This window comes from Terrapene carolina, unplaced genomic scaffold (genome assembly GCF_002925995.2).
Source record: "Terrapene carolina triunguis isolate 2854851 unplaced genomic scaffold, T_m_triunguis-2.0 Scaffold310, whole genome shotgun sequence".
NCBI lineage: Eukaryota > Metazoa > Chordata > Testudines > Emydidae > Terrapene > Terrapene triunguis.
This window is the reverse complement of record NW_020664661.1, coordinates 4,465,003-4,488,282: the sequence shown is the minus strand read 5'-3', so window position 1 is coordinate 4,488,282 and position 23,280 is coordinate 4,465,003. Positions and strand designations below refer to the sequence as shown.

General features: G+C 49.3%; 1 protein-coding gene across 3 annotated transcripts; it reads right to left on the bottom strand.

The window, feature by feature from the left end:
* On the bottom strand, positions 1-22,022 carry CUEDC2 (CUE domain containing 2). Of its 3 annotated transcripts, none has more exons than XM_024218702.3 (9): positions 21,985-22,022; positions 8,603-8,694; positions 7,580-7,723; positions 6,969-7,030; positions 5,060-5,193; positions 3,582-3,755; positions 3,112-3,173; positions 1,565-1,625; positions 1-1,151 (listed from the first exon to the last, which is right to left on the bottom strand). In XM_024218702.3, the coding sequence occupies exons 2-9, from the start codon at positions 8,674-8,676 to the stop codon at positions 1,005-1,007; spliced, it is 858 nt and encodes a 285-aa protein (XP_024074470.2). In that variant the 5' UTR covers positions 8,677-8,694; positions 21,985-22,022; the 3' UTR covers positions 1-1,004. The 3 variants fall into 3 exon arrangements, with proteins under 3 accessions (XP_024074470.2, XP_024074468.2, XP_024074471.2); XM_024218700.2 differs by lacking the exon at positions 21,985-22,022 and adding an exon at positions 21,642-21,728 and having other exon boundaries at positions 3-1,151; XM_024218703.3 differs by lacking the exon at positions 21,985-22,022 and adding an exon at positions 7,775-7,924 and having other exon boundaries at positions 4-1,151; positions 7,580-7,687; positions 8,603-8,688.
* Between the last annotated feature and the right edge of the window lie 1,258 nt (positions 22,023-23,280).

Genomic DNA, 23,280 nt, shown 5'->3' with positions numbered 1-23,280 from the left:
GTGCTACTGCAGCTACACTGCTGTTCTTAGCATGTGGCTCGATGAGAGCTGGGAATCACAGCCCTAGCTCCAAGTGTGGGCTGGAGGGGAAAGTGACACTAGCCCTGGAGAGGGGGGGCCTGATTCCCAACTGCTACGGCAGGGAGAAGAGCGAGGCCTCTGAGGGTTCTTACTGCCGGGGAACTCAGTTCACATCTGAGTTTGTTCAGAAGTGTAGCAAGCCTTCATCCTGAGCTGTGTCCCCTGCTCATCACAGGGCTGGTGGCTGCCACTCAGGTTCCAGCCCTGAAATAGCAGGGCCCCGTAGGGGTGTCCTCAGCTGCCGGCCCCATCGGGGTGCTGCAGATCCAGCAGGAATTGTGCTGGCAGAGGTGTGGGGAGCTCACAATACCAGGCCTAGTTTCTAGCCTAAGCCCTTACACTCGCTGTGCATTCAAACTGCTAAAGGAGCTGCATGTAGCCAGTCTGCAGGCACCATCTCTGCCACGTCCCCGCCTGGGGCATGAGAGAGAAGGATGCAGCTTGAGCCTCCAACCAACCATGAGACCCTGGTGACCCTTCCCAGGAGCAGACATGGTCTGTCTGAATTCCACACTAATTCACACCATCTTTACTAACAGTCATAATCAACACTATTGCACACACATTTAAAAAGGTGGCTGTCAACTGCACTAGCCACACATTAGCTATAAAAAATCCCCATGCAAGGAATGGCAGAGAGGTCCAGGACACACAGCAGCTGGGTTGGTCAAATTTGCCATAGCGACAGCTGGCTCCTGGCTGCGGAGGGACAATTTGGAGGGTTACACAAACAGCGTTGCTGAACAGGCTCCTCTGTGGCATCATGCTATAATTAGAGGCTGACAGCAGCATGCTGGCTCCCAGTGGTAGGTTAGTTCCAGTTAGAGGAGTGTAGAAGGCCCCTCTCACCCTTCCTGCCCCAGGGCTGTCCCTCCATGCCTCAGGCAGCAGGGTAGAGGACGATGCCTTGCAGGGAACGTCAGTCAGTGGAATTTGTATTTCTTGGCTGGCTTGAGGCTGATGTAAGTTCTCTTCATCTCCTCACTCTCTGGCTTCTTAATGTCTTTGTACCTTTCTCCCTTTGTACTCACCACCTGGTTGTCAATGTAGCGGATCAGTTTCTTGGGAGCCTAGGAAGGAAGTGAAGTTGATGTGAAGTGGAAAGTGATAGGAGCCCTGGGTGGGTCTGCGGGGCAGGTGCAATTGGCATCAACTAAAAGGGTTAGGTTCTGTGTCTCACACATTCTTTAAGAGCAGGACTAGCTGAGCTCAGCGGCTGGAGAACTGGTTAAAGAACTGGTAGGAAAGCAAGATGAAGCCACTGGTGTATACCTACCCCCTCGTGGGGAACCACAGCATTAGGCTGAAGTGGTAAATAGTGACAGCCCCTGCTGGCCATCTTACACCAGTTCCCCCTTCCCTCCAGCCAAAGTCTCTATGAACGGGGCTTTCACTGTGGCAGATTCACTCTGCTGCCGACCGGTAGTTAGACCCCGTTACAGCAAAAGACTCTCATAGCTATGCCGAGCGTGGCTCTCCTCACCTCCTTTGGTGGCACCGGCCTGTGTGTTTTCTGGTCCTCCTCGCTGTCCACCATCATGTATCTGAAACACAGACGGGGATTAGTGAAAGCTGCAACACACACAACACTGTGACTATCAAGGGCTACTCACATCCCGTTTCCTTACCCCCTGCCCCATTTTCAGTGTGACCTCAACACCTGCTGCCCTCCATTTCCAGCTGGAACCTGGGGATGAGCCCAGGACTAACAGTGGGAGGGAAGAGGTACTGCAGCATCAAAGGCGCTATCCTTCCAATGGGTGAGATCCTGCACAGCCAGCTAAAGGTCCCTGGAGCCTGGGGTGACGTCCCAGGCCGTGTGAAGTGTACCTAAAGGCAGACTGGCTACTTGGTTTGCTCAGGTAGGCCCAGATCACCAAGGTATTTAGGTGCCTAGCTCCTAAATGGGAGTTAGGCGCCTAAATACTTTGGAGGATCTGGGGCCATAATCCTTGCCCTATCAAGAGTTGCTCAGAGATGTAAGGGCCAAGTTCTGATCTATTTTAGGAAGCAGGTTTGCTACTTTCCAATCTCTGTGGGCGGGCAGCATCGACGACGTGTTCTGAGCACCACGCAGCTGAAGGACACGATGGTGGGTTCCTGGTAGCACAGTGCTGAAGTGGCTGCATCTCTCCTTTCAGAGGAGATGACTCCCCTTCAAAACTTCATGCACTATAATCCTTTACTAAAGGAGTTTGTTTGAGGGGTAAAGTGTCACCTCGCTCCACGTTTGACTGATGCACAGGTACTTGCTCACAGCACTGATGAGTTCTTTACTTCTGTTCCCACTCTGGAGCCAATTCAACTACGTGACAGCACAGCCAGCCTTGGTCATTTTCCCCCCGAGCTAGAATAGCTGCTCCTGTGTATTTCCAGCTAGAGGACTGCTCTTAATCACTGTGTTTGAGTTGTGTTGTAAGTGCAGGACCTTGCCAATGCCACCATTAAAGTGAGATTAGCATATGTGACTAAGTGGCACCTTTTTGGTCAACGCATCTGCTCCCTCGCGATCACGCCAAGCTTGTGTCAGATCAGCTGGAGCTAGGTTAGCCCTTGGGAGACAGCACGGCTTTGGGAAAGTGAGCTGGGTTCCGTTCGGCCTTGCTCACACCCGTCAGCTGAATTCCAACTGTCGCTTATCCCTGGCAGTGACGTAAGGAAGCAGAAAGAACCAGCCTGGAGGGGCAGATCCCATCGGGGCAGGTGCAGGCTGCAGCTTCAGCACTTATGGATAGCGGCTTTAGGCTCGTCTGAACCAAACATGGCTGTAAGAATCAATAGGGAAACCCCGAGCAGAGTTCAGATCCCTTCTCTGACTGGACCTGCATTTTGAGATTAGCCATGGCCCAGACATGCCAGGATCCTCCCCTTACCAATGGCCCAACTGCAGAGTGGCACACACCAAAGCTCTCGGATAGGTTGGTTTGGCAGGGTAGCCTGGGTGGGCAAGTTCCATTTGTGACCATTTCCCCAAGCTCCTCATTGGAGTCCGTTCTTGCCACTGAACAAGGACATGAGCTTGGTACTTACTTCTGTAAGATAAATCGTTTGAGATCCTCTTGTTTGGGTGCTCGGCGGGGCCTTGCTGTCTCCTGGGATTAGAGAGTAGGAAAGGATGTGTGTGAGCTACAAAGCAATCAGCCTGTTCAATCCCATCCTGTTAGCTAGTCCCCGTGTGGAGAAGCCACCCCGGCTGCCGGCCAGTTGACGTTAGGGGAGGAGAATGCCTGTGGCACAACCTCTCTTATGGCAGCCCAGCAGGCTGGACAGCCTGTACCTGGAGTCCCTGGGGAAGGAGCCAGCTCAGTGGGATCTCACTGCTCTGCTCACAGGGTGAAGACCTGCTGGCCTCTTCTATTTGTTATGGGGACATGGAAGATCCCCACAGCCACTTTCAGAGGTAAAGAACCACATTTCAGCTTGTGCGATGCCCTGCTGTATTTGTGGACACTGCTTCCTCCAATCCCCCCCCCCCGGTGCTGCTGCCAGGGCCACAATACCTTCACATTAGCGCCCACTGCGCCAGGTTCCACCTTCTCCTCCACCAGTAACTGCACCGCCTCTTCCAGGTTTCCCAGCACCATGGCCAGTGCCTTCTGAGCCTGGCTGAGGGTGCAGGCTGGGAACATCTCCAGGAGCAGCTCCACCCCATCCTTCAGGTCACCTTCTGCTCCCTGGTGAGGGTAAAACAGACCTGGGATGAGCCTGGAGAGCAGTGAGGGGCATGGCACTTTAGGCCAGGAAAATTGGTTTCCAGTAAGCCAGATATTTTTCCACAGCTTCAATAGAACCAAGTCTCCTCACAGAGGCAGGTGCAAGCCTCATCCCTGAAGCTAGGGAGCTAGTTATGGGTTTAGCTCTTTGCAGGCCCTGCTCTCACACACAGCAGCAAGGAGTCTGGATATTATTGGCCTACCTCTTGCCAGCAGATTAGCAGTCCCCCAAGGTAGGTCTTCTGGGTGTTGGCTCATTTGCCTACTGTGCTGCTACACATCCATCCCCCCAGAGAGACAGATTCTGGGAACTGGCCCATTTACCTGTAGCCCTGACAACTGGCACTCCCATCGTGTGGAGTCTCAGCGAATGGGGGGGGGGGAGGGGTTTAAGCACAGCATGCTACCGCTGCAGCAGAGATGCTGAAGTGCAGCAGTGACAGTTTCTATAAAGCAAGTGGCAAATGGTGACAATCACCAAGCAAGAAGAGGGCATCAGTATGCACGTTCTAGCCCCAGTGCAGGGGGAAGGAGAGCAGGGATGGGACCGGGTGTGCAGGGAAGTGCTCACAGTGGGGATACCAGCTGAGCAATGCTCCCTACAGCTGGAGCACAGCTGATGGGCCCTGGAGAGTAAATGCTGGCTTGTCCCTGAATTGCACAGAGGGGATGGAGGACAGTGGCTCGTATTTAATCAGTGCTTGTTATCCAGCACAATACAAACATTCCGAACGAGTTCTGCAAACTCTCTCTTCAGGAACCACGGCACCGACCACTGAAATGCAGCCACCTGTCCGGTGGAAAAGGGAAGCCATATGATGGTTTAGGACAGGAAATGGAGAATATAAGAAATTAGAACTTGGGGGGATTTAGGGATGCAGAATGCAGCAGTCAAAGTCGGAATTTGGCTTTTGTGAAAAGTCCCATGGGATCTTTAATGACAAGCAGGCAGACGCTCTGCTACCTCCCATCCAGAAAGTAGCACAGCGTCCCCCAGCTGTAGGGCTGGTTCCATGCTGATTCAGAGCTGTGGAGTTGCCCACACCACTTCTGGCAACCTTTGAGTTTTCCTGGGAGGTTTCCCCTCCCAGTACTGACAAGACCCTGATCATCATATATCACAAGCTGAGGTCACATCCTGAAATAATACTGCTTCTGGCCACCTGCACCACATAGACCCCTACAGAGCCAGATTATGTCCAGACACCTATGGTATGCAACTGTGTCTGTCCTGTGTCTAGTTCTCTATGGCAACATTCCAGTACCTGAGCTACAGCTCCCTCTGCTGGTATATGCAGCCTCCTCTCATCAGAAGCTTCTGCCCCCTGCTCATCGCTCTGGTTCAGCTCTTCAGCGGGGGCTCTGCTCACACTCTCCACAGCCTTTTGGCAAACGTTTCCTTAAAGACACAGTGCACATTTATTTATGAGCAACCCTGTAAAGGTTACCGCTACCTATACCTTTCGTTATGGGAAGGACAAAGTAGCTACTGTGCCATATGCCAGCACAAATTCCTTTCTCCATGATTGTCAAGTATCAGGGGGTAGCCGTGTTAGTCTGTATCTACAAAAACAACAAGGAGTCTGGTGGCACCTTAAAGACTAACAGATTTATTCGGGCATAAGCTTTCGTGGGTAAAAACCTCACTTCTTCAGTTGCATCTGAAGAAGTGAGGTTTTTACCCATGAAAGCTTATGCCCAAATAAATCTGTTAGTCTTTAAGGTGCCACCAGACTCCTTGTTGTTTCTCCATGATTGGTTTCCAGCCAATGCTCTCCTACTACTGCCAACCAGGTATGGCTGCAGCCTTGTTCATACAGCCCACAGTGGGGCAGAGTTAAGGTTGCTTAGGTGCCTTAACTGTGTGTTTCCAGACCTTAACGTGTTTGGATTTCTTTTAAGTGACACCTTAATCTTTTAAATGAATTTCTGGGGTTTGTATTGCTGGAGTTAGGGTAAATTACACCATCCCCGTATCAAGTGACCAGTACATACATACTCTCAATTGTTGTCTGGGAATTAATGCACATATAGGCAAGGCTCCTGCACGCTGTAAGGCCCAGCGTGTGTGTGTGTGTGTGTGTGTGTGTGTGTGTGTGTGTGTGTGATAAGAGGAAGTCATTTAGTGGGTATATGCCTCAGTTTCTCCATCTGTAAAGTGGGGATGATACTTCCCCGCGCATGTGAGGCACCTTGAGATTGTAGCTTGGAGGGTGCTGTGGCCATGCTGCGTATTATTGTTACGTTATCTGTAGGCTGCTCTCCGGTATGCACGATAAGGGTGGGGCAGTCTGCTCTATTATGTGGGGCCTTTTGGCTCCAGATAAGATGCCAGTGAGGCTTCAGTTGGGCAAAATCTGGACCCCTCTGCCCCGATGGGTCTCACCACCAGAGATTTTACACATCTGTTCTCAGGCAGAAAGCTACTGCTTTGCTTTAGTGCACTGATACAGCTGACTCTCAGATTCTAAGGCCAGAAGGGACCATTATGTTTGCCCTCCTGCATAGCACAGGTCAGAGAGCCTCACCCAGCAATTCCTGCAGCCAGCCCCTAACTCCTGAGTGGGCTAGAGCAGTTCCTTTAGAAAGGCATCCCATCTTGATTTACAGACGCCAATGACAGAGAATCCAGCTGACTCTCTCAGGCTAAGTATCACGTACAATAGACTGTCTGGGTTTGCAACCCTTGAGCCATGCTGCTAACGGGAATGCAGAGAGAAATCCCCAACTTACTGACTTTGGAAGGAGGATTTGACTTGGTCTGTCCAATCCTGTTTCCAAACTATGCACAAGACTCCTCTAGATACCTCAGGGGCAACAGTCCTGTACAGGAACCTTCCCCTTACTCTGCATTTGCTTTATATGCGGTTGGGATCACCAGCAACCCCAGGGATTTGTTCAAGTGGATTTTCCCACACAAGTGCCTCTAGTTCAGCCACAAACAAGCGCATTCCAAGCTACCAACCCTCCCACACACTCCTGTCAAGACTCTGACTCAACCCGATCAGAAGTCAAGCGATTCAGACTCCCATGTGAGACTCTCCTAAATATCCCAGCTTAAAATAGCAAGATCATGCATTGTTCTGCGACGCTCCCCATCCCTCAGAGAACTTAAGACTAAAACCACATCCTTGATGCACCTCCGCATGCCTGAGCTCCCACCGTGCAACTTACCTTTGTTGCGAGCTTCGCTGAGCCTTTCCGAGAGGGCAAACATCATTTCACAAATGTTCCCGCTGCAAGAGACAGTTGCAGTGTGATTGGCATAGGGAGCATAAACATTGTCGCCTTCCAACACAAGCTTCTCCTGCTGATCTAGGTACTTACAAGTCCCCCACCCTGAAATCACTGTATAGTATCTGTGTAGTATTCCTCATACACCTGGCAGGGGTTGTGAGAGTCACTAACAGCAGACAGCTGCTTCTGGAATTCTACACTGAGGACATGCGACCCAATCGATGCAAAACAACCATATTGCTGAGCCACTGATCTAGAAAGATGGACCCTGTAAAGCCAATGTGTGCAGCAGGCTAGTGCCATAGTAAATCCAGTACAACAAACTGGGATCTCAGAAGGCCTGGGGCCTGCTTGCAATCTGTACTGGTATTAGTCATCACATACCCAAGTAAAGGCCAGATTCCGTACATGACTGCATGGTTTTGGGACCAGAAGATCCTTAAAGCACTGAGCTGCTTGATTCGACAACTGAGCTCTGTGGTACTAAGACACTTAGACCCAGTTCTTGAAGCGTGGCACGTATGTCCCAGATGATTAGAAGCACACACCTGTTGATTTCTGCAAAGCCAGGGATATACGCCTCCATCATTTCCACAAAGGTGTCCATATCAAAGTTCTCCTCGGACGACTCTGGTGAGCCTAGTTCTTCCAGAACACTAGCGATATAGGAGAAGAAGACTTCATCCATCCCACTGGAGACAAGGAGAACACAAGCATAGGGACTTGAGCTAACAGGTACTCACCCCTCTAGTGCCCTTCCACCTAGTGCAACTGCAGTCACAGGACCCACTTGGCCAGCTTCCTGTGCTATGATTGGATCAGATCTCGCAAGTGAAGGCAGGTAGGACCTCGTCAATAGTTGTAGGGCAGATTTTCAGGGATAATCTGAGGTCCTGCAGAAAATGACTTGTGCAGTTTAATTTGTGACCGTCTTCCTTCCCAGTCAGCACTAAAGTAATATCCCAGTACACTGCTGGGGGAGGGAGGACAGTATTGTTGGAGTTACAATGTCTGACCAAGGTCCTGAGCACTTGTGACAATGTTAGTTCTGGTGTTTCGGGCAGATTCCAAGGGTAATTGCACTCTGTAGATAGAATTTCAGGTCAACAATCTACTTCTGTAGTACTCTTCTTCGCTTTCTGTCCTAAACCTGCATACGGCTGTCACGTACTGCAAAACAGCCACCGCATTCCAACCTAGAGATGGCTGCATTTCACTAGTGGGCAAAGTTCTTGTTATATAAACTATGTACGGGTATATCAGTCTGCTGTTTGAAAAGCACTTTGGGATCCCTTTAAGATGATAGGAGCTAGAGAGATCTGTGTTAATGCATAAGAAATTAATAACCTTATTCCTTAGTTTCACTGGAAGCTACTGAATAGAAACACTAAGTTATGGATGGTGGGAGGGTTTTAGCAGACTTTGGACAAATTACATGCATCCTGAGATCTGGATTGAGGAGCAGCAGAATACAATACATGGAGGTTAGAACATCAGACCTGCAGTTTAATAAAAGGGGAAAAGGGGCAACTAATAGAAAGTCCAAATTCAAAAGATGAGCTGGAACATACCTGAGATCGGCATCAGGGACGTGGGACTGGATGAAGCACGTCAGAGAGTCTCGAATGATTCTTTCAAGATCCATGTCTCTTTAAATGGGTTTCTTTAAATGGGGGGGAAAAATCATAATTTCAGAGGCAAGAATGAGACCAGAGCATTCACATGCACAACACCTCCATGTAGGCTCATGCAATCAAAACAATTCATGAACTCCACCGGTCCAGCACATTGCCCTGGGGAACTGTCATAGGAGTTACCTGCAGTATGAGAAGCCACCAGAGATATCAGCCTAACATAGTCCGACCGCTCTGTGTTTCACAGCTTCTCTCTGCTAAAAGCTTCTCTGGTGTGAAAGGCTTTCACAAGTGCAGAGTAAAGATCCCCCCGCTCAGCAGGTGTAGTACAGCAAGAAATCCTAACACGTGGCAAGCTGCAGAGTTGTGGAATCAGATGGCAGGATGGACTCCGATGAAGAAAGGCTTCGGGTATTGCTTGCTCCCTGAGGGAGAGGACAGATCTTCCAGCTAACAGTGTTTTCAGTGATGCCGGGCTTTGTAAATGCCAGGATAGTGCCTTTCAGTGAAAGGGCAGCCTATAGCGGCTTTCACAAGGGAATACCAGGCAGGGCACAGCCAACTAGTCTGCCAGCCAAAATATCAAAGGTCTCCTGGTCAGGCAGGGCAGCGCCAGCAGAATCCTGCACACACAGGAGCCCACTGTTGTGCTTTGTGAATGAGCTGTTCTGTAGATGAATGTGACTACAACGGGAGCATTTGATAACAGTAACTGAGCAGGGGCATTCTAAGGATCACAGACCTCCCACGCAAGCAAGGGCAGGACTGCACTGTCCACCCACGTGCTCTCTGCTAGCGTCAGAGTGCAGTCTGAACCCACTGGAGAGACGCTATCCCACCGGCTTTTTCACTCATAACTTCCCTCTTGTGCTTGAGATACATGCCAGCTGACGGCACAGCAGGCAACCTCTCACTGCAGGGCCTGAGTTACATACGTGGGCACAGATGCCTACTTGAGGATGGTATCATGATTCCTGGTGAGCAATCTTGACACTGTACAGACAGCCTGACATGGTCACAACCCCAAAGAGCTTACAATCTACAGGCACAATCACACTTCCAGTATGCGTCAGTGGCAAAACTCCCTTGATTTAACTGGGAGCAGGACCAAACCCTAAATTAGGCAGCACAGGCCTCTAGGAGAGCAACTCTGAGGTGCTGAGCACCAGCTCTGATAGGAATTAAGGTTGCACACATCTCCTGAGAGAGGACTTTACCAGAGCTAACCAGATACAAACAGCTACCCCAGTGTGCTCAGCACTGGGTTTGAGGGCCCCTGTAGGGAACAGCACTTCCAGCCAGGTTATAAGCTTTGTTTTCACATGTGAATAGAATTTTGGAGGTCCCCCCATTGGCCAGAGAACAGCAGGGCTCTGTACTCTGCCAACCATGCCAGGGTTTAGAACCAATCACAGCAGCATTCTGTGCTCGAGCAGAGCAGGTATCAGAGTAAACAACTCTGGCAAATGGGAGAGATTCATAGACTCCAAGGCCAGATGGGGCCACTGTGATCATTTAGCCTGCCCTCCTGCATAGCACAGGCCAGAGCGCTACCCTGAACTAGAGAGATCTTTTAGATAAACACCAAACCTTGATTTAAAAGTGGTCAGTGATGGACAATTCACCATGACCTTGGGAAGTTATTCTAAGGGCTAGTTACCCTCACTGTTAAAAATTTACACCTTCTTTCCAGTCTGAATTTGTCTAGCTTTAACTTCCAGCCATTGGATTGTGTTAGATCTTTGGCTGCTAGACTGAAAAGCCCTCTCTTATTAAATTTTTGTTCCCCACGTAGGTACTTACAGACTGTGATCCAGTCACCCGTATTCTTCTCTTTGTTAAACTAAACGGGTTGTGGGATGCAGGGAAGACCATCTATACTCCTCCTGGTGGACTCCAATGCAGCATTTGATACTGTTGATCATTAAACTTTCCTGTCCTGCACAGGAGAGGCGCCAGGGTTTTTGCCGCCTTAGGCGGCAGCTCCTCCTCTGAAGCTGCATTCTCGGCGGCGGGGGTCCTTCCGCTCCGGGTCTTTGGGACACTCCGGCAGCAGGTCCCGGAGTGAGTGAAGAACCCGCCACTGAATTGCCGCCGAAGACCCAGAGCGGAAGAAGCCCCTCGCCGCCGAAATTCCGCAGAGGGCGGCGAAATGCCACCCCCCACATTCTGTCGCCCTAGGCAACCGCCTAGGGTCGCCTAGTGGAAGCGCCGGCCCTGGTCCTCCATCCCAGAGGCAGGAGTAGGTGGAAATGGCCTGCAATGGTTTAGGCCTTTCTTCTCAGGGTCACTATGGGCAATTGCACCTCTCCCTAGAAGACTCACGTAAGAGAGGCTGCACAAGGCTAAATCCCGCTCCTATCAACCTCTCTAAGAAGCCACTGTGGCAGTTAGTGGGAGACCACGAGCTGGAATGCCAGACGTACCCAGATGACACCCAGCTCAATGCATCCTTTACATCAAACAGCGATAACCCTGTCACCCAGCTTTCTCATTGCCTAGCTGAGATTAGCACCTGGATGAAGAGTGGCTGGCTGAAGATGAGCCCAGACAAAACTGTAGCAATACTGGTGGGGGAGAAGAAACTCCCTCATTCTATAACAGCCCCATTTATCAAAGGCATCTGCCATCAGATTGTTGCTGTGGTCTGGTTGAGGTCCTCCGAGTCTCTGCACTGAGCCTGTGCAACAACACACACACTGATGAAATACACCCACTTCCATCTGCTGCTGGCCAGAGGGGCACACTCAGTCCTACTGGACTCAGATCTGGCCATCATGATCTACAACTTTGTAACACCTAGGCCCAGCTACTGCAGTTCTCTATACTTAGGAATTAAGCAAGCCCCAAGTCATGACAAAGCTGTCGGGAATTCAAAATACAGCAGCTCTTCTGCTCAGCAGCAAAGGTTGCTGGGAACACGTTACCCTGATTTGCTTGTCCCTGCACTGGCTCCCTGCTGGACCAAGTCCAGTTCAAGGTTGCTCTCCTGGTTTTCAGTCTTGCCTGGAATGGGTCCTGAAGGACATCTTTCCCTGTGCCACCAAAACTTCCCACGACAGCTCCAGCTCCGTTTCACCGGCACAGTGGGGGAGGCTCATTACCACAGAAGACAGAACTTCACAGCAGCTGGACTACAGTACTCACTATCAGCTGGAATAAGAAACACCACCAATCTCAATTTGTTAAGAGCTAAAGGCCAAACCCACTTGTTCTCCCAAGCTCTTCTGCAACTGCAGCCTTCTGCCAGTATTCCCACTTTTCTAAATGTAATAGTTAAAAGACCCCTCCCCTCCCTGACTCTTTCCCATAGGTAAGTAATAATGAGGCATCATTGACATCATTCTTCTTTGGAGATGCTCAAATGCTCACAGTGAGGGGCATCAAAAAAGAACCTAGATAAATAACATACCTGCAAAAACAACAAAGGAAGGAAGACATCTCCAGCAAGACAAATATATTATTATTAACCAAAAAGGCTTCTTTGCAGTAATTGCAACATGAAAATTCCCATTTCATAATATTGCAATAAAACAAAAGCAAGAAAGTACCCTAATAAGAGCTCTCCAACACGGAGGCCTGGCCACATGCCACCCCTTTATGTGTCTGCTTGTTGCACTGCTTTTCCATTTTGGCTTAGGAGGACTCTTTGCTAGTAATTTTCTTGCTTCTGCAAATGTCATATCTTCAAGTATGGAATCTGATTATAAACAAACACCTCTCTGCTGTCCATGTGTTTTTTTTAAATGAATTGTATCTTCTTAGTTGACTGGCAAAAATCAGTTTGCCATCGTCAACCTTGCAGCTTTTTATCCACAGAAGAGCTAGATTCTCTTCTGCCTCAAGCATCATCAACCCAATTACTAGCAAAATTCTGACCTCAGAATCTCATTGTTGGGGAGACTGTGCTAAGCAGCAGTTCTGCAGATGCCAAGCCCAACCTGCAATCGCTGGTCACAAGCAAATTCCCTGAGTTTGCAAGTCCAAGAAAGGTCATTAGCCTTTACAGAAACCGTGGATGGACAACATATATAGAGCACTTGGGATGTCCTTTTTATAGTCACAACTTGTAGGGAGAGAGTTCATCACCCTCTTACTCAGAACCATCATGACATTCTGCTGGTAGGAGAAGAGATTTTTGTCATTTCCACGAGGCTGGTTGCTATTGCTATGCGAGAGAACTGTAACAATAACTTTTTCTGACAACCCAATTTACTGAACAATAGAGCACACCCCACCACATCAAAGGCACTTCTGCGAGGTCCATAAATTAGTTGCTAGTAATTTATTCTGATCAATAGAACTGACAAAGTCACTTGTCTCCCTAATCAACGGCACCTGCAGGGGAACATCAGACTGGGAGGAGAGGAACATAAGGATAAATAAATCAGCAACTGGAATATTGCAGCTCAGACCAACTACTAACTGATCATTTACAATCCCTTTCCAAAACCTTCGACAACTCCTGAGAAGATGTCAGTTTGTAACGATTTTGTCCCCCAGAATTACCCAGGTTGGTTTCCAAACAAAGGGAATTTCCTATGTTTATGGGAAGTAGACAGACAGACATTAGAAAGAAGCTTCACTCAATGCGCGTAGAGTCCTCAGCTTTCTCAGAATGACTATTTTAGCATCTCCCCAAACTTCATTTTTATCTCCTAATACAGCCAGATTTATGATTTTGTTCTCAGAGAAACCCACCTTTAACAGGCCTCTGAAGAAAGGAAACCCTTTTGTGATATATACATGAGAAGTTCCATGCCAGACGAGGGATGGGCGGAGTTTGGATAATCTGGGTGCTTTTTAGTGAGTCCTCCATAGCCCTCAACGTCCCTGCCACAGAGGAAAGTGGCAAACAAACGTGAAGAACGTCTCCACTGCTGAGCTCCCTTAGTTCCTGGAGCTACAGAGGGAGACTTTTCATAACACTATATGCTACGAACTCCCCCTGTTCTCGGATATCAATTAGTGACAAAGGACACCAACCCCACTACCGCAACCACCACCACAGAATGTGAGACAGCCTTCTGGGATGTCTGAACCAGGCTCTGTCTCCCCATACTGCTTAACCCCATCCTCAGTGGGCCACACTCTTAAGGGCCAATGCACATTTCCCAGTCTCCTCCCAGCCAGAGATCACCTTTCTTTGAAGGCTCTTCTTCCTTGGGATACCTACTCACCAAGAGCAGCTAGCCTATGATGTGCTGATTGTGGTAGCAGCATTATGGCAGGACATGGTCCAGATTTATTCCCTGTCCAGGCAGACTAAATTGGCAAAGACAGTCTCCTTTGTTCAAGCCCAGACCAGCAGTAAAATACACTGGTGATTATTAGTGTACCCCCCCCCCCCCAAAAATCCAACCACCCTTTTCTCAATCAAAGGCATTTATACTTTTCACTTTTTCCATGCCTTTCCATGCACAGACATTGGTTAGGCCTCAACTTCCCTGTGATGGTAGTCATTATTATTTACAGACGAGGAAGCTGAGTCATCAAATAGTAAAGTGACTTGACCAAGTTCATACATGATGTCTGGCAGAATTGGGAACCAGAACCCAGGTCTCCTGACTCCCAGGTCATTAGCAGATCCCAAACTGAATGCAGAGCATCCATCTCAGCAGAGGACATCAAAGAAATTTGCAAGGAAGTGGTAGTTCATGGATCATCCTCACAGCAAGATGGTTTTTAAATGACAGATCTGACAACTTCGGTAACTGAGTTAGCGCCATTGCTAGGTCTCCACCGCTGCCAGGTGTCTGGGCCCAGTAGGACTAGCAGCTCCAGCATTGGAGTCCATTCTTTTCCAACTCACAGGAGTCTGGAAATCACTACTTTAGTAAACTTAAGAGACTAATCTAGTCAAAGCAACGGCCTTATGGGATTCTGCCTTCTGAAGTTTGGAAGTCACCTCAGCTTATTAGTCGAAGGCCGATAAACTAGTCGATTCTCTCTATGTAACTAGCATTCTCTCTATGAAACCCATCTGGAGATGGGCGTGATAGGATAAGGCTGCCTCTCGGATGAGCAGTGTCTGATTTCAGCGGCCTTGCAGGAGGCTAGTTTCCGTTGCTGGAGAGAAATGGGTGTTACTGAGTCAGGCATAGTGTGATGTGTGTGTCTGTATATGCATGTTCTTATCTACATGAGTCTGGTTATTCTTAAACTGTGCACAAGCAATTCCAGGAACCCCAGTTCGGTCGCCCTCGGCTGCTGCCTTAGTGACTCTTCCCCCACATCTCCAACCATCCTTCCAGCTGCTGGAGCCTTCCCTCGCTGGCTGATCCAGCATCTGCCACTCCAGAACTAGAAGACCAGCAGCAGATTCTCCCTTAGCAGATTCATCACACTGCCCTCTGCTGACCTATTATAGCTCAGCGGATTCATTACACTATCCTCAGATGCAATTTCATGAGCAGAGCAGTCCTAGCTAGTGTGGTCAGAAGAGACAATGCTCCATCAGTTATTTTATCAGCAAACAGGAAGGTGATGAAAGTATGTGGCTTCCATGGGCTCCCATGCCCCACTTAGCGAACGGAAAAACATCTGGTTTCAGAATATTATGTATGGCCAGGAGAGGGCCAGTTGGCTTAGTCTCTTAATTATAAGTCTCAGAATGACATGTCAACAGGACAGTATTTTACCATATCCATCAACAAGAGCTGTACTTAGATAAACCTATTCATTACAAAGCCAAGCCATTATATTCAAAGTGCAAAGATGTGTTTTTAATTTAAAGGCTGCAAGATCTTCTGAATGTACTCCACTGGAGACCACAAGCCTTGAGCCCTCAGAAAAATGAAAGAACAAGCACATCTGCCGACCCAGGCACCTGTCTCTGAGACACACTTCCTTCTAAGGTACACAGGCCATCCAGAATTTCTCTTCCAGTGATACAGGACCTTGTATCTCAGACCTCTCCTTCCCTTTCACGTGGCACATTCATCTGGAATGATTGTGAAGTCTGAAGGCTCTCCTGCCTATCAGATTTCGTTTGTAGTTATTCTCCTGAAATAGAGAAAACTAAATAAAAACCCATGGAAAAATATTTGGAAACTGATTCTTCAAGATCAAACTAATCCTTGCAAATTTTGTTCTGTGTTATCGAAGTTTCAGAATGCCTTACCTTAGGACAGCAGAAAGGTCTTTGGTGCTGTACCTTCTTCTATTTATGACGTGAGAGGATTAACTGGGGGCTCTTTTACCAGATCTCATCCTTTAAGCAAAGTTTTGCAGTGAGCAATCTAAAGGCAGGGGAAATAATTTTCCCCAGGGCACAAACACAATTGTACTGAAATGATGCTATCATTCTTTTAAGCCTCCAGCCACAACTGCAGTGTGGATTTTAACATAACCACCTCTTTGGTGGGGGTTAGCTGGCTCAGCTCTCCACGCAGAACTCAATTATTTTTCACTATTATAAAATGGGCCTGAGAACTCTTCCTAGTTTCCTATGCAAAAACGTAGCTCTTCTTTCATGCATAGCCAAGAAATGGCATTACTGTCATTCTGCCTTGATCGGTTCTTTCAGAAGTGATTGTGTCATCCCCTGGCTGTGGTTACAACCTGATAGTTGTACACTGTCAGAGCTGAAGATCTCAGATCACTGGAATCCCTTGTCATCTTTTGGAGGGTCATATATAATAAAACCCAACCTATTTAAGTGCCAACACTTTGCTCAGGGGAGCTTACCAGCTGAATACAGGTATCCTGGCAGGATGGGTTCAAGTTGCCATATTGGATGGACTGCTTATTTGGTTTCCACAAAACTCACTTGGTAAGAGCTATTTCTCAAGCTGGGCTGAGAGAAAAGTGGTGTCATTTAGAAAAAGGTGTGAAGGGACTACTTGAAAATCTATTCCTTTCTCTATCAAATACCTTTGCTCATGGTGTTCTTGATACTATGGTTCAATAGGTTATTACACCATCCTATATATCTCAGGGTATATCTACAAAGCAGTAGCTGTGCACCAGAGCTAGTGTGCCTACCTGAGCTAGTTTGAATCCAGCTAGCATGGATAACAATAGCAGTGAAAGACAGCACAACGTGGCTCCAACACAGGTAGTGCAAGCCCTGCACAGATAAGCCCACACTGCATTGTCTCCATTGCTATCGTTACCCACACCAGCTGGATTCAAGCTCGCTCATGCACAGCTTTTGTTGTATAGACATACCCATAAACTGTCATGGTCAGTGCTACCCACATCCGTTCTCTGATGTGCCTGCATGAACAGAAGGAGTTTCCCCACCCCTTACATGACCTACACGTTGGGTCTTTGCAATGGAGCTCCAGAAAACACTCTCCTATAGTGATGGTATGGTTATCATGGTACAGTACTAATGGAAATACCTAGTTTCCTTTTATCCTGGAATCTTCTTGACTAACACACACATTCTGGAGGTGGAATTATCCCCAAATTCTGATTTTTCCCCCCAGTTTCTCTTAGTACCTGTTACTTTAGGGTAGCAGGCCCATGAGTCTCTGTTGCTGGACTACAAGAATTTCACTTACAGGCAGGACAAGAATGTTCTCTCACATACAACACAACTATATTTCCTACTGGTGCAGAGATCCATGCCAAAGCTAGAGCCCTTTATATTAGCTAGAGAGCTAAAGATGGCACGTCTATAATTGTATAAATTATTTAAGTGTCATCTTTCAAATATCTCTGCTCTGGAAACACAGGATCAAATCCCAGTGGAAGCTTCTTATCTTTTGACCCGCTGTAGTAGATACCTGAATTCCGTGCACTTTACAGCCTGTGGATCTTTTAGATGACACCTTAAAAAACAAAAGATGATCTGTCTGTTCTACACGAACATTAAAGATCCTCCAGCATTTTTTGTAAGGATAGATGCTGTGGTGAGGCCTACACACTGGGCTGGAGTCTTGCTGAAACTAAAGGGCAAAAAAAATCATGGTTGGACTTATGATGTCCAGAGACTTTTAGAAGATCACAAATTAGCAGAACAGCCTGATGGCTTCAGTAAATGGAAGGAGGCGTCTATGTTTCAGGCACCGGAGATTATTCTTGAATGGTTAAAGTGAGGGAACAGGGATGGTTCATCATGTCCCTTCTAGACACTGTTTGAAAGAGAGTTATTGGAGTGGTGGGATCCTTGGGATATGGAAAGCCCACACTTCAGCCTGCGAATTGTGGCCTCTGCGGAATACTCTGGTACATCCAGGGCATTAACCAGACCAGCAAGGATGTCAGACAACTGCTGCTGGATTCCAGATTATCTCTGGAAGTCAGAGTTAAGGTTGCTGTGGCCCCCTCACTCATGGGGCAATTTTGTTCCCCTCTGTTTTTTTTTCTAATTTTGTTTAACCAACTCTGAAATTAGCTGAACTCCACAGAACCACTGCCACAGGCTGGACTACAAGACAGACAGCATCCTGCCCTGATGCAAAGGAAATTGACCAGACGCATGTTCCAAATGCTGTCCCAAGACCGAGGGAGCGAGATAGACAGGTGAACTTTGCGCTCTGGATCCTATGTATGAGCTGCTTGTTCAACAGAACAGCAGGCATTACAGACACAGCTATATTTTCCTTTATTGTTCTTTCCTCTCCCCCTTCTTGTGCATTGCCTGTCTTAAAACAAACAACAACCCCCAAAACCTAACCAGCCAAAACAAAAAAAGGAACATTTTTCAACAACAGCTCCCTAGCTACAATCCAACAGCAAACTGACTCAGGCTGCTTCTCCCCCCACAGGAACTTTCAGTACAAGCAACACTCTCTCTAACAAATAATTTACTCTCTGAAACACTTTGTTAAACTTAAAAGAAAACTTTCCACAATGAATAGCCTCTAGGATATTTAGAGTTCCAGTATTTTAATGATTATGTTTTGGTTTTTGTTATTCTGTGCATAACAAGTGTCTGAAGGACTTTTATGGTGTGGTTGCTATGGGAGAGCAGGTCAGGGTTCTTGTACACATAACACAATTAACTTTATAGTGTTGCAACAGTAAAATCAGGCTTCTATCAACAACCCAATACCCTCCAGCCTGATACTTCTAATTAATACAACACACAGTACATTTGGCAATGGCCAGAATTTTCCCTCCCTCCCTGTCACACAGCATGCTGTGCACTGGATGGCTGCAACCCTCCTCTCCAGAGATGGCTGCACTTCAGTAGTGCTGTATGTATACAGAGCCCTATCTCGCAGCCCTTACCTAGGCAAAACTCACATTTACGTGAATGGAAGTTTTGCCTGAGTAAGGACTACAGGATCACAGCTAGGCTTTGTAAAGCCTTTTGTTACCTGTAGTATAGTCAGCAGTTCATTCTAGGACTGTTTAGCCCAAGCCAAGAATTAGGGAGACCTAGTGTGGGAAGCACAGAATGTGTAGTTTAGGAGCTAGAGACAAGGAATTGGTCTTTATGTAGTAGCCGAAAAGAATTTCCTTTATACGAATTACTACCAAATGATTTTTCTTCTCTATTGCAAAGGCACTACAATATCTCTCAGGATGAAAGGTACTATATACATGTAAAATATTAAGCTGAATATGTTAATAGGCATAGTAGCCTTGGAATTTTGTGGCAAAATTTCTCAAGTTCTACATTTCTGTGGTGGGGCTTGAAAAACCATAGAACTGGAGGGCTGGAAGGGACCTCGAGTGTATAATTAATACAGCAAAATCCTATTTCTAACCAGCAAAAGGAGCTGTCATCCCAGCTACAGCCACAAAACATTACTTGTGTGTTTTATTAAAGCAATAAGACACCAGAGGATGGAGGCTGAGCTGTGCCATCACAGCACCTTTGCATTTTCAGCATGGGCTTCAAAAGCGAAGTGTTAAACCACCCAAATAATAGGTTGCTTGTTAAAAACAGTCCTGAGCTGTAATCCCAGTTCTGACACAGACTGGCTATGTGACCTTGGGAAAGTCATTTAATCTCATTGACTCAGTTTCCCTTCTGTAACATGGGGATAACGTTCAGTTTCCTACCTCACAAGGAGTTCGGAGGATTAGTTAATGTTTATAAAACACTTTGAGCAAGTGCTAATAAGTGCTAAATGTTGTCATCTCAGCATGATACACATCCTGGAGTACCTTATTTCCTAATTTAATGCTGTTTTAAAAAGTAATTTGGTTAAATAGCAGCTATCTTCATACATCTGGGTGCTACACAAACAAACTGGGACTAGATAAAAGCAAATATTGTACCTAAAGTTAAACTAATCGTAACTTTTGTAATGAATTTGCTATAGCTTTGTCACTTTTCAAGACCCCCTGTCCCAGTAGCTTTTATAGTATGTTAGCCAATAGGCCAGAAGCATGAATATGAACTCTAGATAGTTGTATGACTGTAAGTCAGGATACTTCGAATATCACAATCCCACTATTAAGTGTCTGGAAGTCAAACTAAAATACAAAAATCTAGAGTTTAACTCCCCCATCTCATACACATCTTCCCAGATCCACTACCAAGAAACCCAAGAGATCACCAGCAAAAGAAAAAAAACAACACAAACATGGAAGAGGATTGAAGACAAAGGCACATTTGTTTTTTATTATAGTCAGATATATTTTTCCTGTAAATGTCATGTGACAGCTGTCAAATAAAAAACACAAAAGTAAGCAGGGCTATACAATTATCTCGGGGCTTGGCAGACTGGTGTGATGTTATGAGAACCTCTCTGGCTGCGTGTGTACACAATCCCCACCAAGGGAAATTAGGAACCATGGAGATAGAACCACTTCAAGGAGTCTCAGGGATGCAAGCAGCATTTTAGTGGTCAGAGTCAGGACTGGGCTGTGTTTCTGTCTCTGCCACTGACTTGCTGCATTGCCCATAGTAGGTCACTAGGGGGACAGGTTTTCAGCAAGCAGCCCCTATCCCGAATGCTGCCATTTTTAGATGTCTAACTTTAGACAGTTTGGGGCTGATTTTCAGAAGGGCCCAGCTGAGCAGTCACAGCTCCACAGTTCCTAATGACTTTGGCTGAATTCTCAGCATCTCTAGAAGTCGGGCAAAGGTGCGTCAAGCTGGGCAACCCAAAAAACAAAGGCACCCGAAATCAGAGTCTGCTTAGATGTGGCCTTGGTCTCAGTACACCTTAGATCTGCAGAGAAAGGTACCGTGTGGACGCCGTCAGCTATGCTAGTGCAGCCCCACGGACGAATCCAACACCCCGTGGATGCAGGGCCGGCGCTTCCACTAGGCAACCCTAGGCGGTCGCCTAGGGCGCCAGGATGTGGGGGGCGGCATTTCACCACCCTCTGCGGAATTTCAGCGGCGAGCGACTTCTTCCGCTCCGGGTCTTCGGCGGCGGGTCCTTCACTCGCTCCAGGACCTGCCGCCGGAGTGCCCCGAAGTGGAAGGACCCTCGCCGCCGAGAACGCAGCTTCAGAGGAGGAGCTGCCGCTGATTACTGTGGAGGAGCGCTGCTGCCTAGGGCGGCAAAAACCCTGGCGCTGCTCCTGCGTGGATGGCACTATGGCCTGGCCATTCCACACTTGTCTGTTGGGTGTCTGACATGTGGTCTGACCCAGGTGCTCAGGCCTGGCTGCTGGGGCCAAGGAGGGCACTCAGACCTGGCACTTTGCCCCCACATGGCACTTCTGCTGCCCCTGCCACTCCCAGGGTTAGTCTTCACCTGCAGCCACCCGGTGCCCCTGGGTGGCTCTGGGCGGGCGCTCACTGCCCGGGGGTGGCTGGGGGACAAGGGCCAGTGGAGCAGCCCCCAAGCTGCACCCAGCACGCAGGGCCCCGGAGACAGACACATGGACGCGCTCCCCGGCCCCCCTGGGGACAGACACACAGACGCCCTCCACCCTGCCCCTCCCCGGGACAGACACACGGACGCGCTCCCCGGCCCCCCCGGGGACAGACACACGGACGCGCTCCCACCGCCCCCGGGAGTCCCAGCCAGACAGACACAGGCGGCTGGGAAACGCGGCCCCAGGCAGGCAGGCGGGCGGACGGGTGGGGGAAGGGCGCGGTGCGGGGCGTCACCTGGCCTCCTGCGCGTCCGCGCCGCGGCCTCGCGCTGCCTCCGGGCCGGGTCCCGCGCAGCCAGGTTGAAAGCAACAGGTGACTCCCTCCGCCATAGAGTTGGGAGCGGGAGGCTAGAGCAGCTCCCGCCCGGTCGGGCTCCTGCACCGCCATCTTTATTGTGGGCACCAGGGCCTTCCCAAGCCGGCTGCAGAGGCTTTGTGCGGACGGGCTAGGGCGCCTGCCTGTCCGCCGTCGCTGCCTGGCCTGGAGCCAGAGGGGCCCCCCTTGCCACGCACCCCCGTGCTCCTCCCACTACCTGTGCCCCCCACAATCCCCCTAAGGTTGCCAATTTTCTACTCACAGAAAACTGAATGCCCCTGCCCCGCCCCTTCCCTGCAGGGCCGGCTCCAGCATTTCTGCCGCCCCAAGCAAAAAAAAAAAAAAAAGCCGCGATCGGCGGCGGCAATTGGGAAAAAAAAAAAAAGCTGTGAATGGTGGCGGCAGTTTAGCGGCAGGTCCTTCGCTCCTAGAGGGAGTGAGGGACCTGCCGCCCCCGAATTGCCGCGGGTGCCGCCCCTCTCCCTTGGCTGCCCCAAGCACCTGCTTGTTAAGCTGGTGCCTGGAGCCGGACCTGCTTCCCTGAGGCCCTGACCCTGCTCACTCCACCCCCCTCCCTCCATCGCTCCCTCCCCAACCCTACCCTCACTCACTTTCACTGGGCATGGGCAGGGGATCGGGGTGTGGGCTGAGCTGAGAGGTTTGGGGTGCAGGAGAGGGCTCGGGGCTAGGGCAGGGGGTTGGGGTGCAGCAGGGGTAGGGTGACCAGATGAGAGACGTGAAATATCGGGGGGGGGTTGCAGAGCAAAAAACCCCCCAAAAAACAAGAGCTGGCAGTGGAAGAAAAAACAAAAGCAAAACCCCCCCCCAAGAGCCGCCGGAGCATAGGAAAAATTGGTGGGGGATGAGCACCCACCGGCAGCTCCACGCCCCGCCCCCCCGCACTAGCTCGCCGCCACTCTGCCTCCTGCCGCGTCCTGCTTCTCCCCCCTCCCTCCAGCACTTGCGCTGCCATACAGCTGATTAGCGCAAGCCTGGGAGGGAGGGAGGGGGGAGGAGGAGGAGGAATGCAGCGTGCGTGGGGAAGAGGCAGGGCCAGGGCATGGATTTGGGGAGGGATCCAAAGGGGCAGTGAGGGGGCAGGGCTGGGGCGGGGCAAGGGCAGGAATTTGGGGAGGGATCCAATGGGGGAGGGAAGGGGCGGAGCCGGGGTGGAGGGGCACAAGCCCCCTCCGCCTGTGCACTGGAGGGCAAAATATCGGGATAATTCGCGTCCCGACCAAACATCAGTCGGGACGCGGGACAAGTCAATATTGGGACAGTCCCGATAAAATCGGGACGTCTGTTCACCCTAAGCAGGGGGTGTGGGCTCCAGGAGGGAATTTGTGTGTGGGAGGGGGCTCAGGGCTGGGGCAGGTGCTTGAGGTGTGGGAGGGGGTGTGTGGTGCAGCCTCTGTGTGCAAATTTGGGTGCAGGAGGGGGCTCAGGGATGGGGCAGGCGGTGTGGGCTCCAGGTGATGCTTATCTCAGGCATGTCCTGGAAGCAGCGTCACGTCCTTCTGGCTCCTAGGTGGAGGGGTCAGGGGGCTCTGAGCTGCCT

What these genes read in the sequence shown, in the direction of transcription:
- CUEDC2 (XM_024218702.3), bottom strand. Translation starts at nt 8,676, where the DNA reads ATGGATCTTGAAAGAATCATTCGAGACTCTCTGACGTGCTTCATCCAG. An exon ending in GTCCCTGATGCCGATCTCAG is followed by an intron (nt 7,724 to 8,602) that starts GTATGTTCCAGC and finishes CCTTGTCTCCAG; the next exon opens with TGGGATGGATGAAGTCTTCT. An exon ending in GGCCGGTGCCACCAAAGGAG is followed by an intron (nt 1,152 to 1,564) that starts GTGAGGAGAGCC and finishes CTTCCTTCCTAG; the next exon opens with GCTCCCAAGAAACTGATCCG.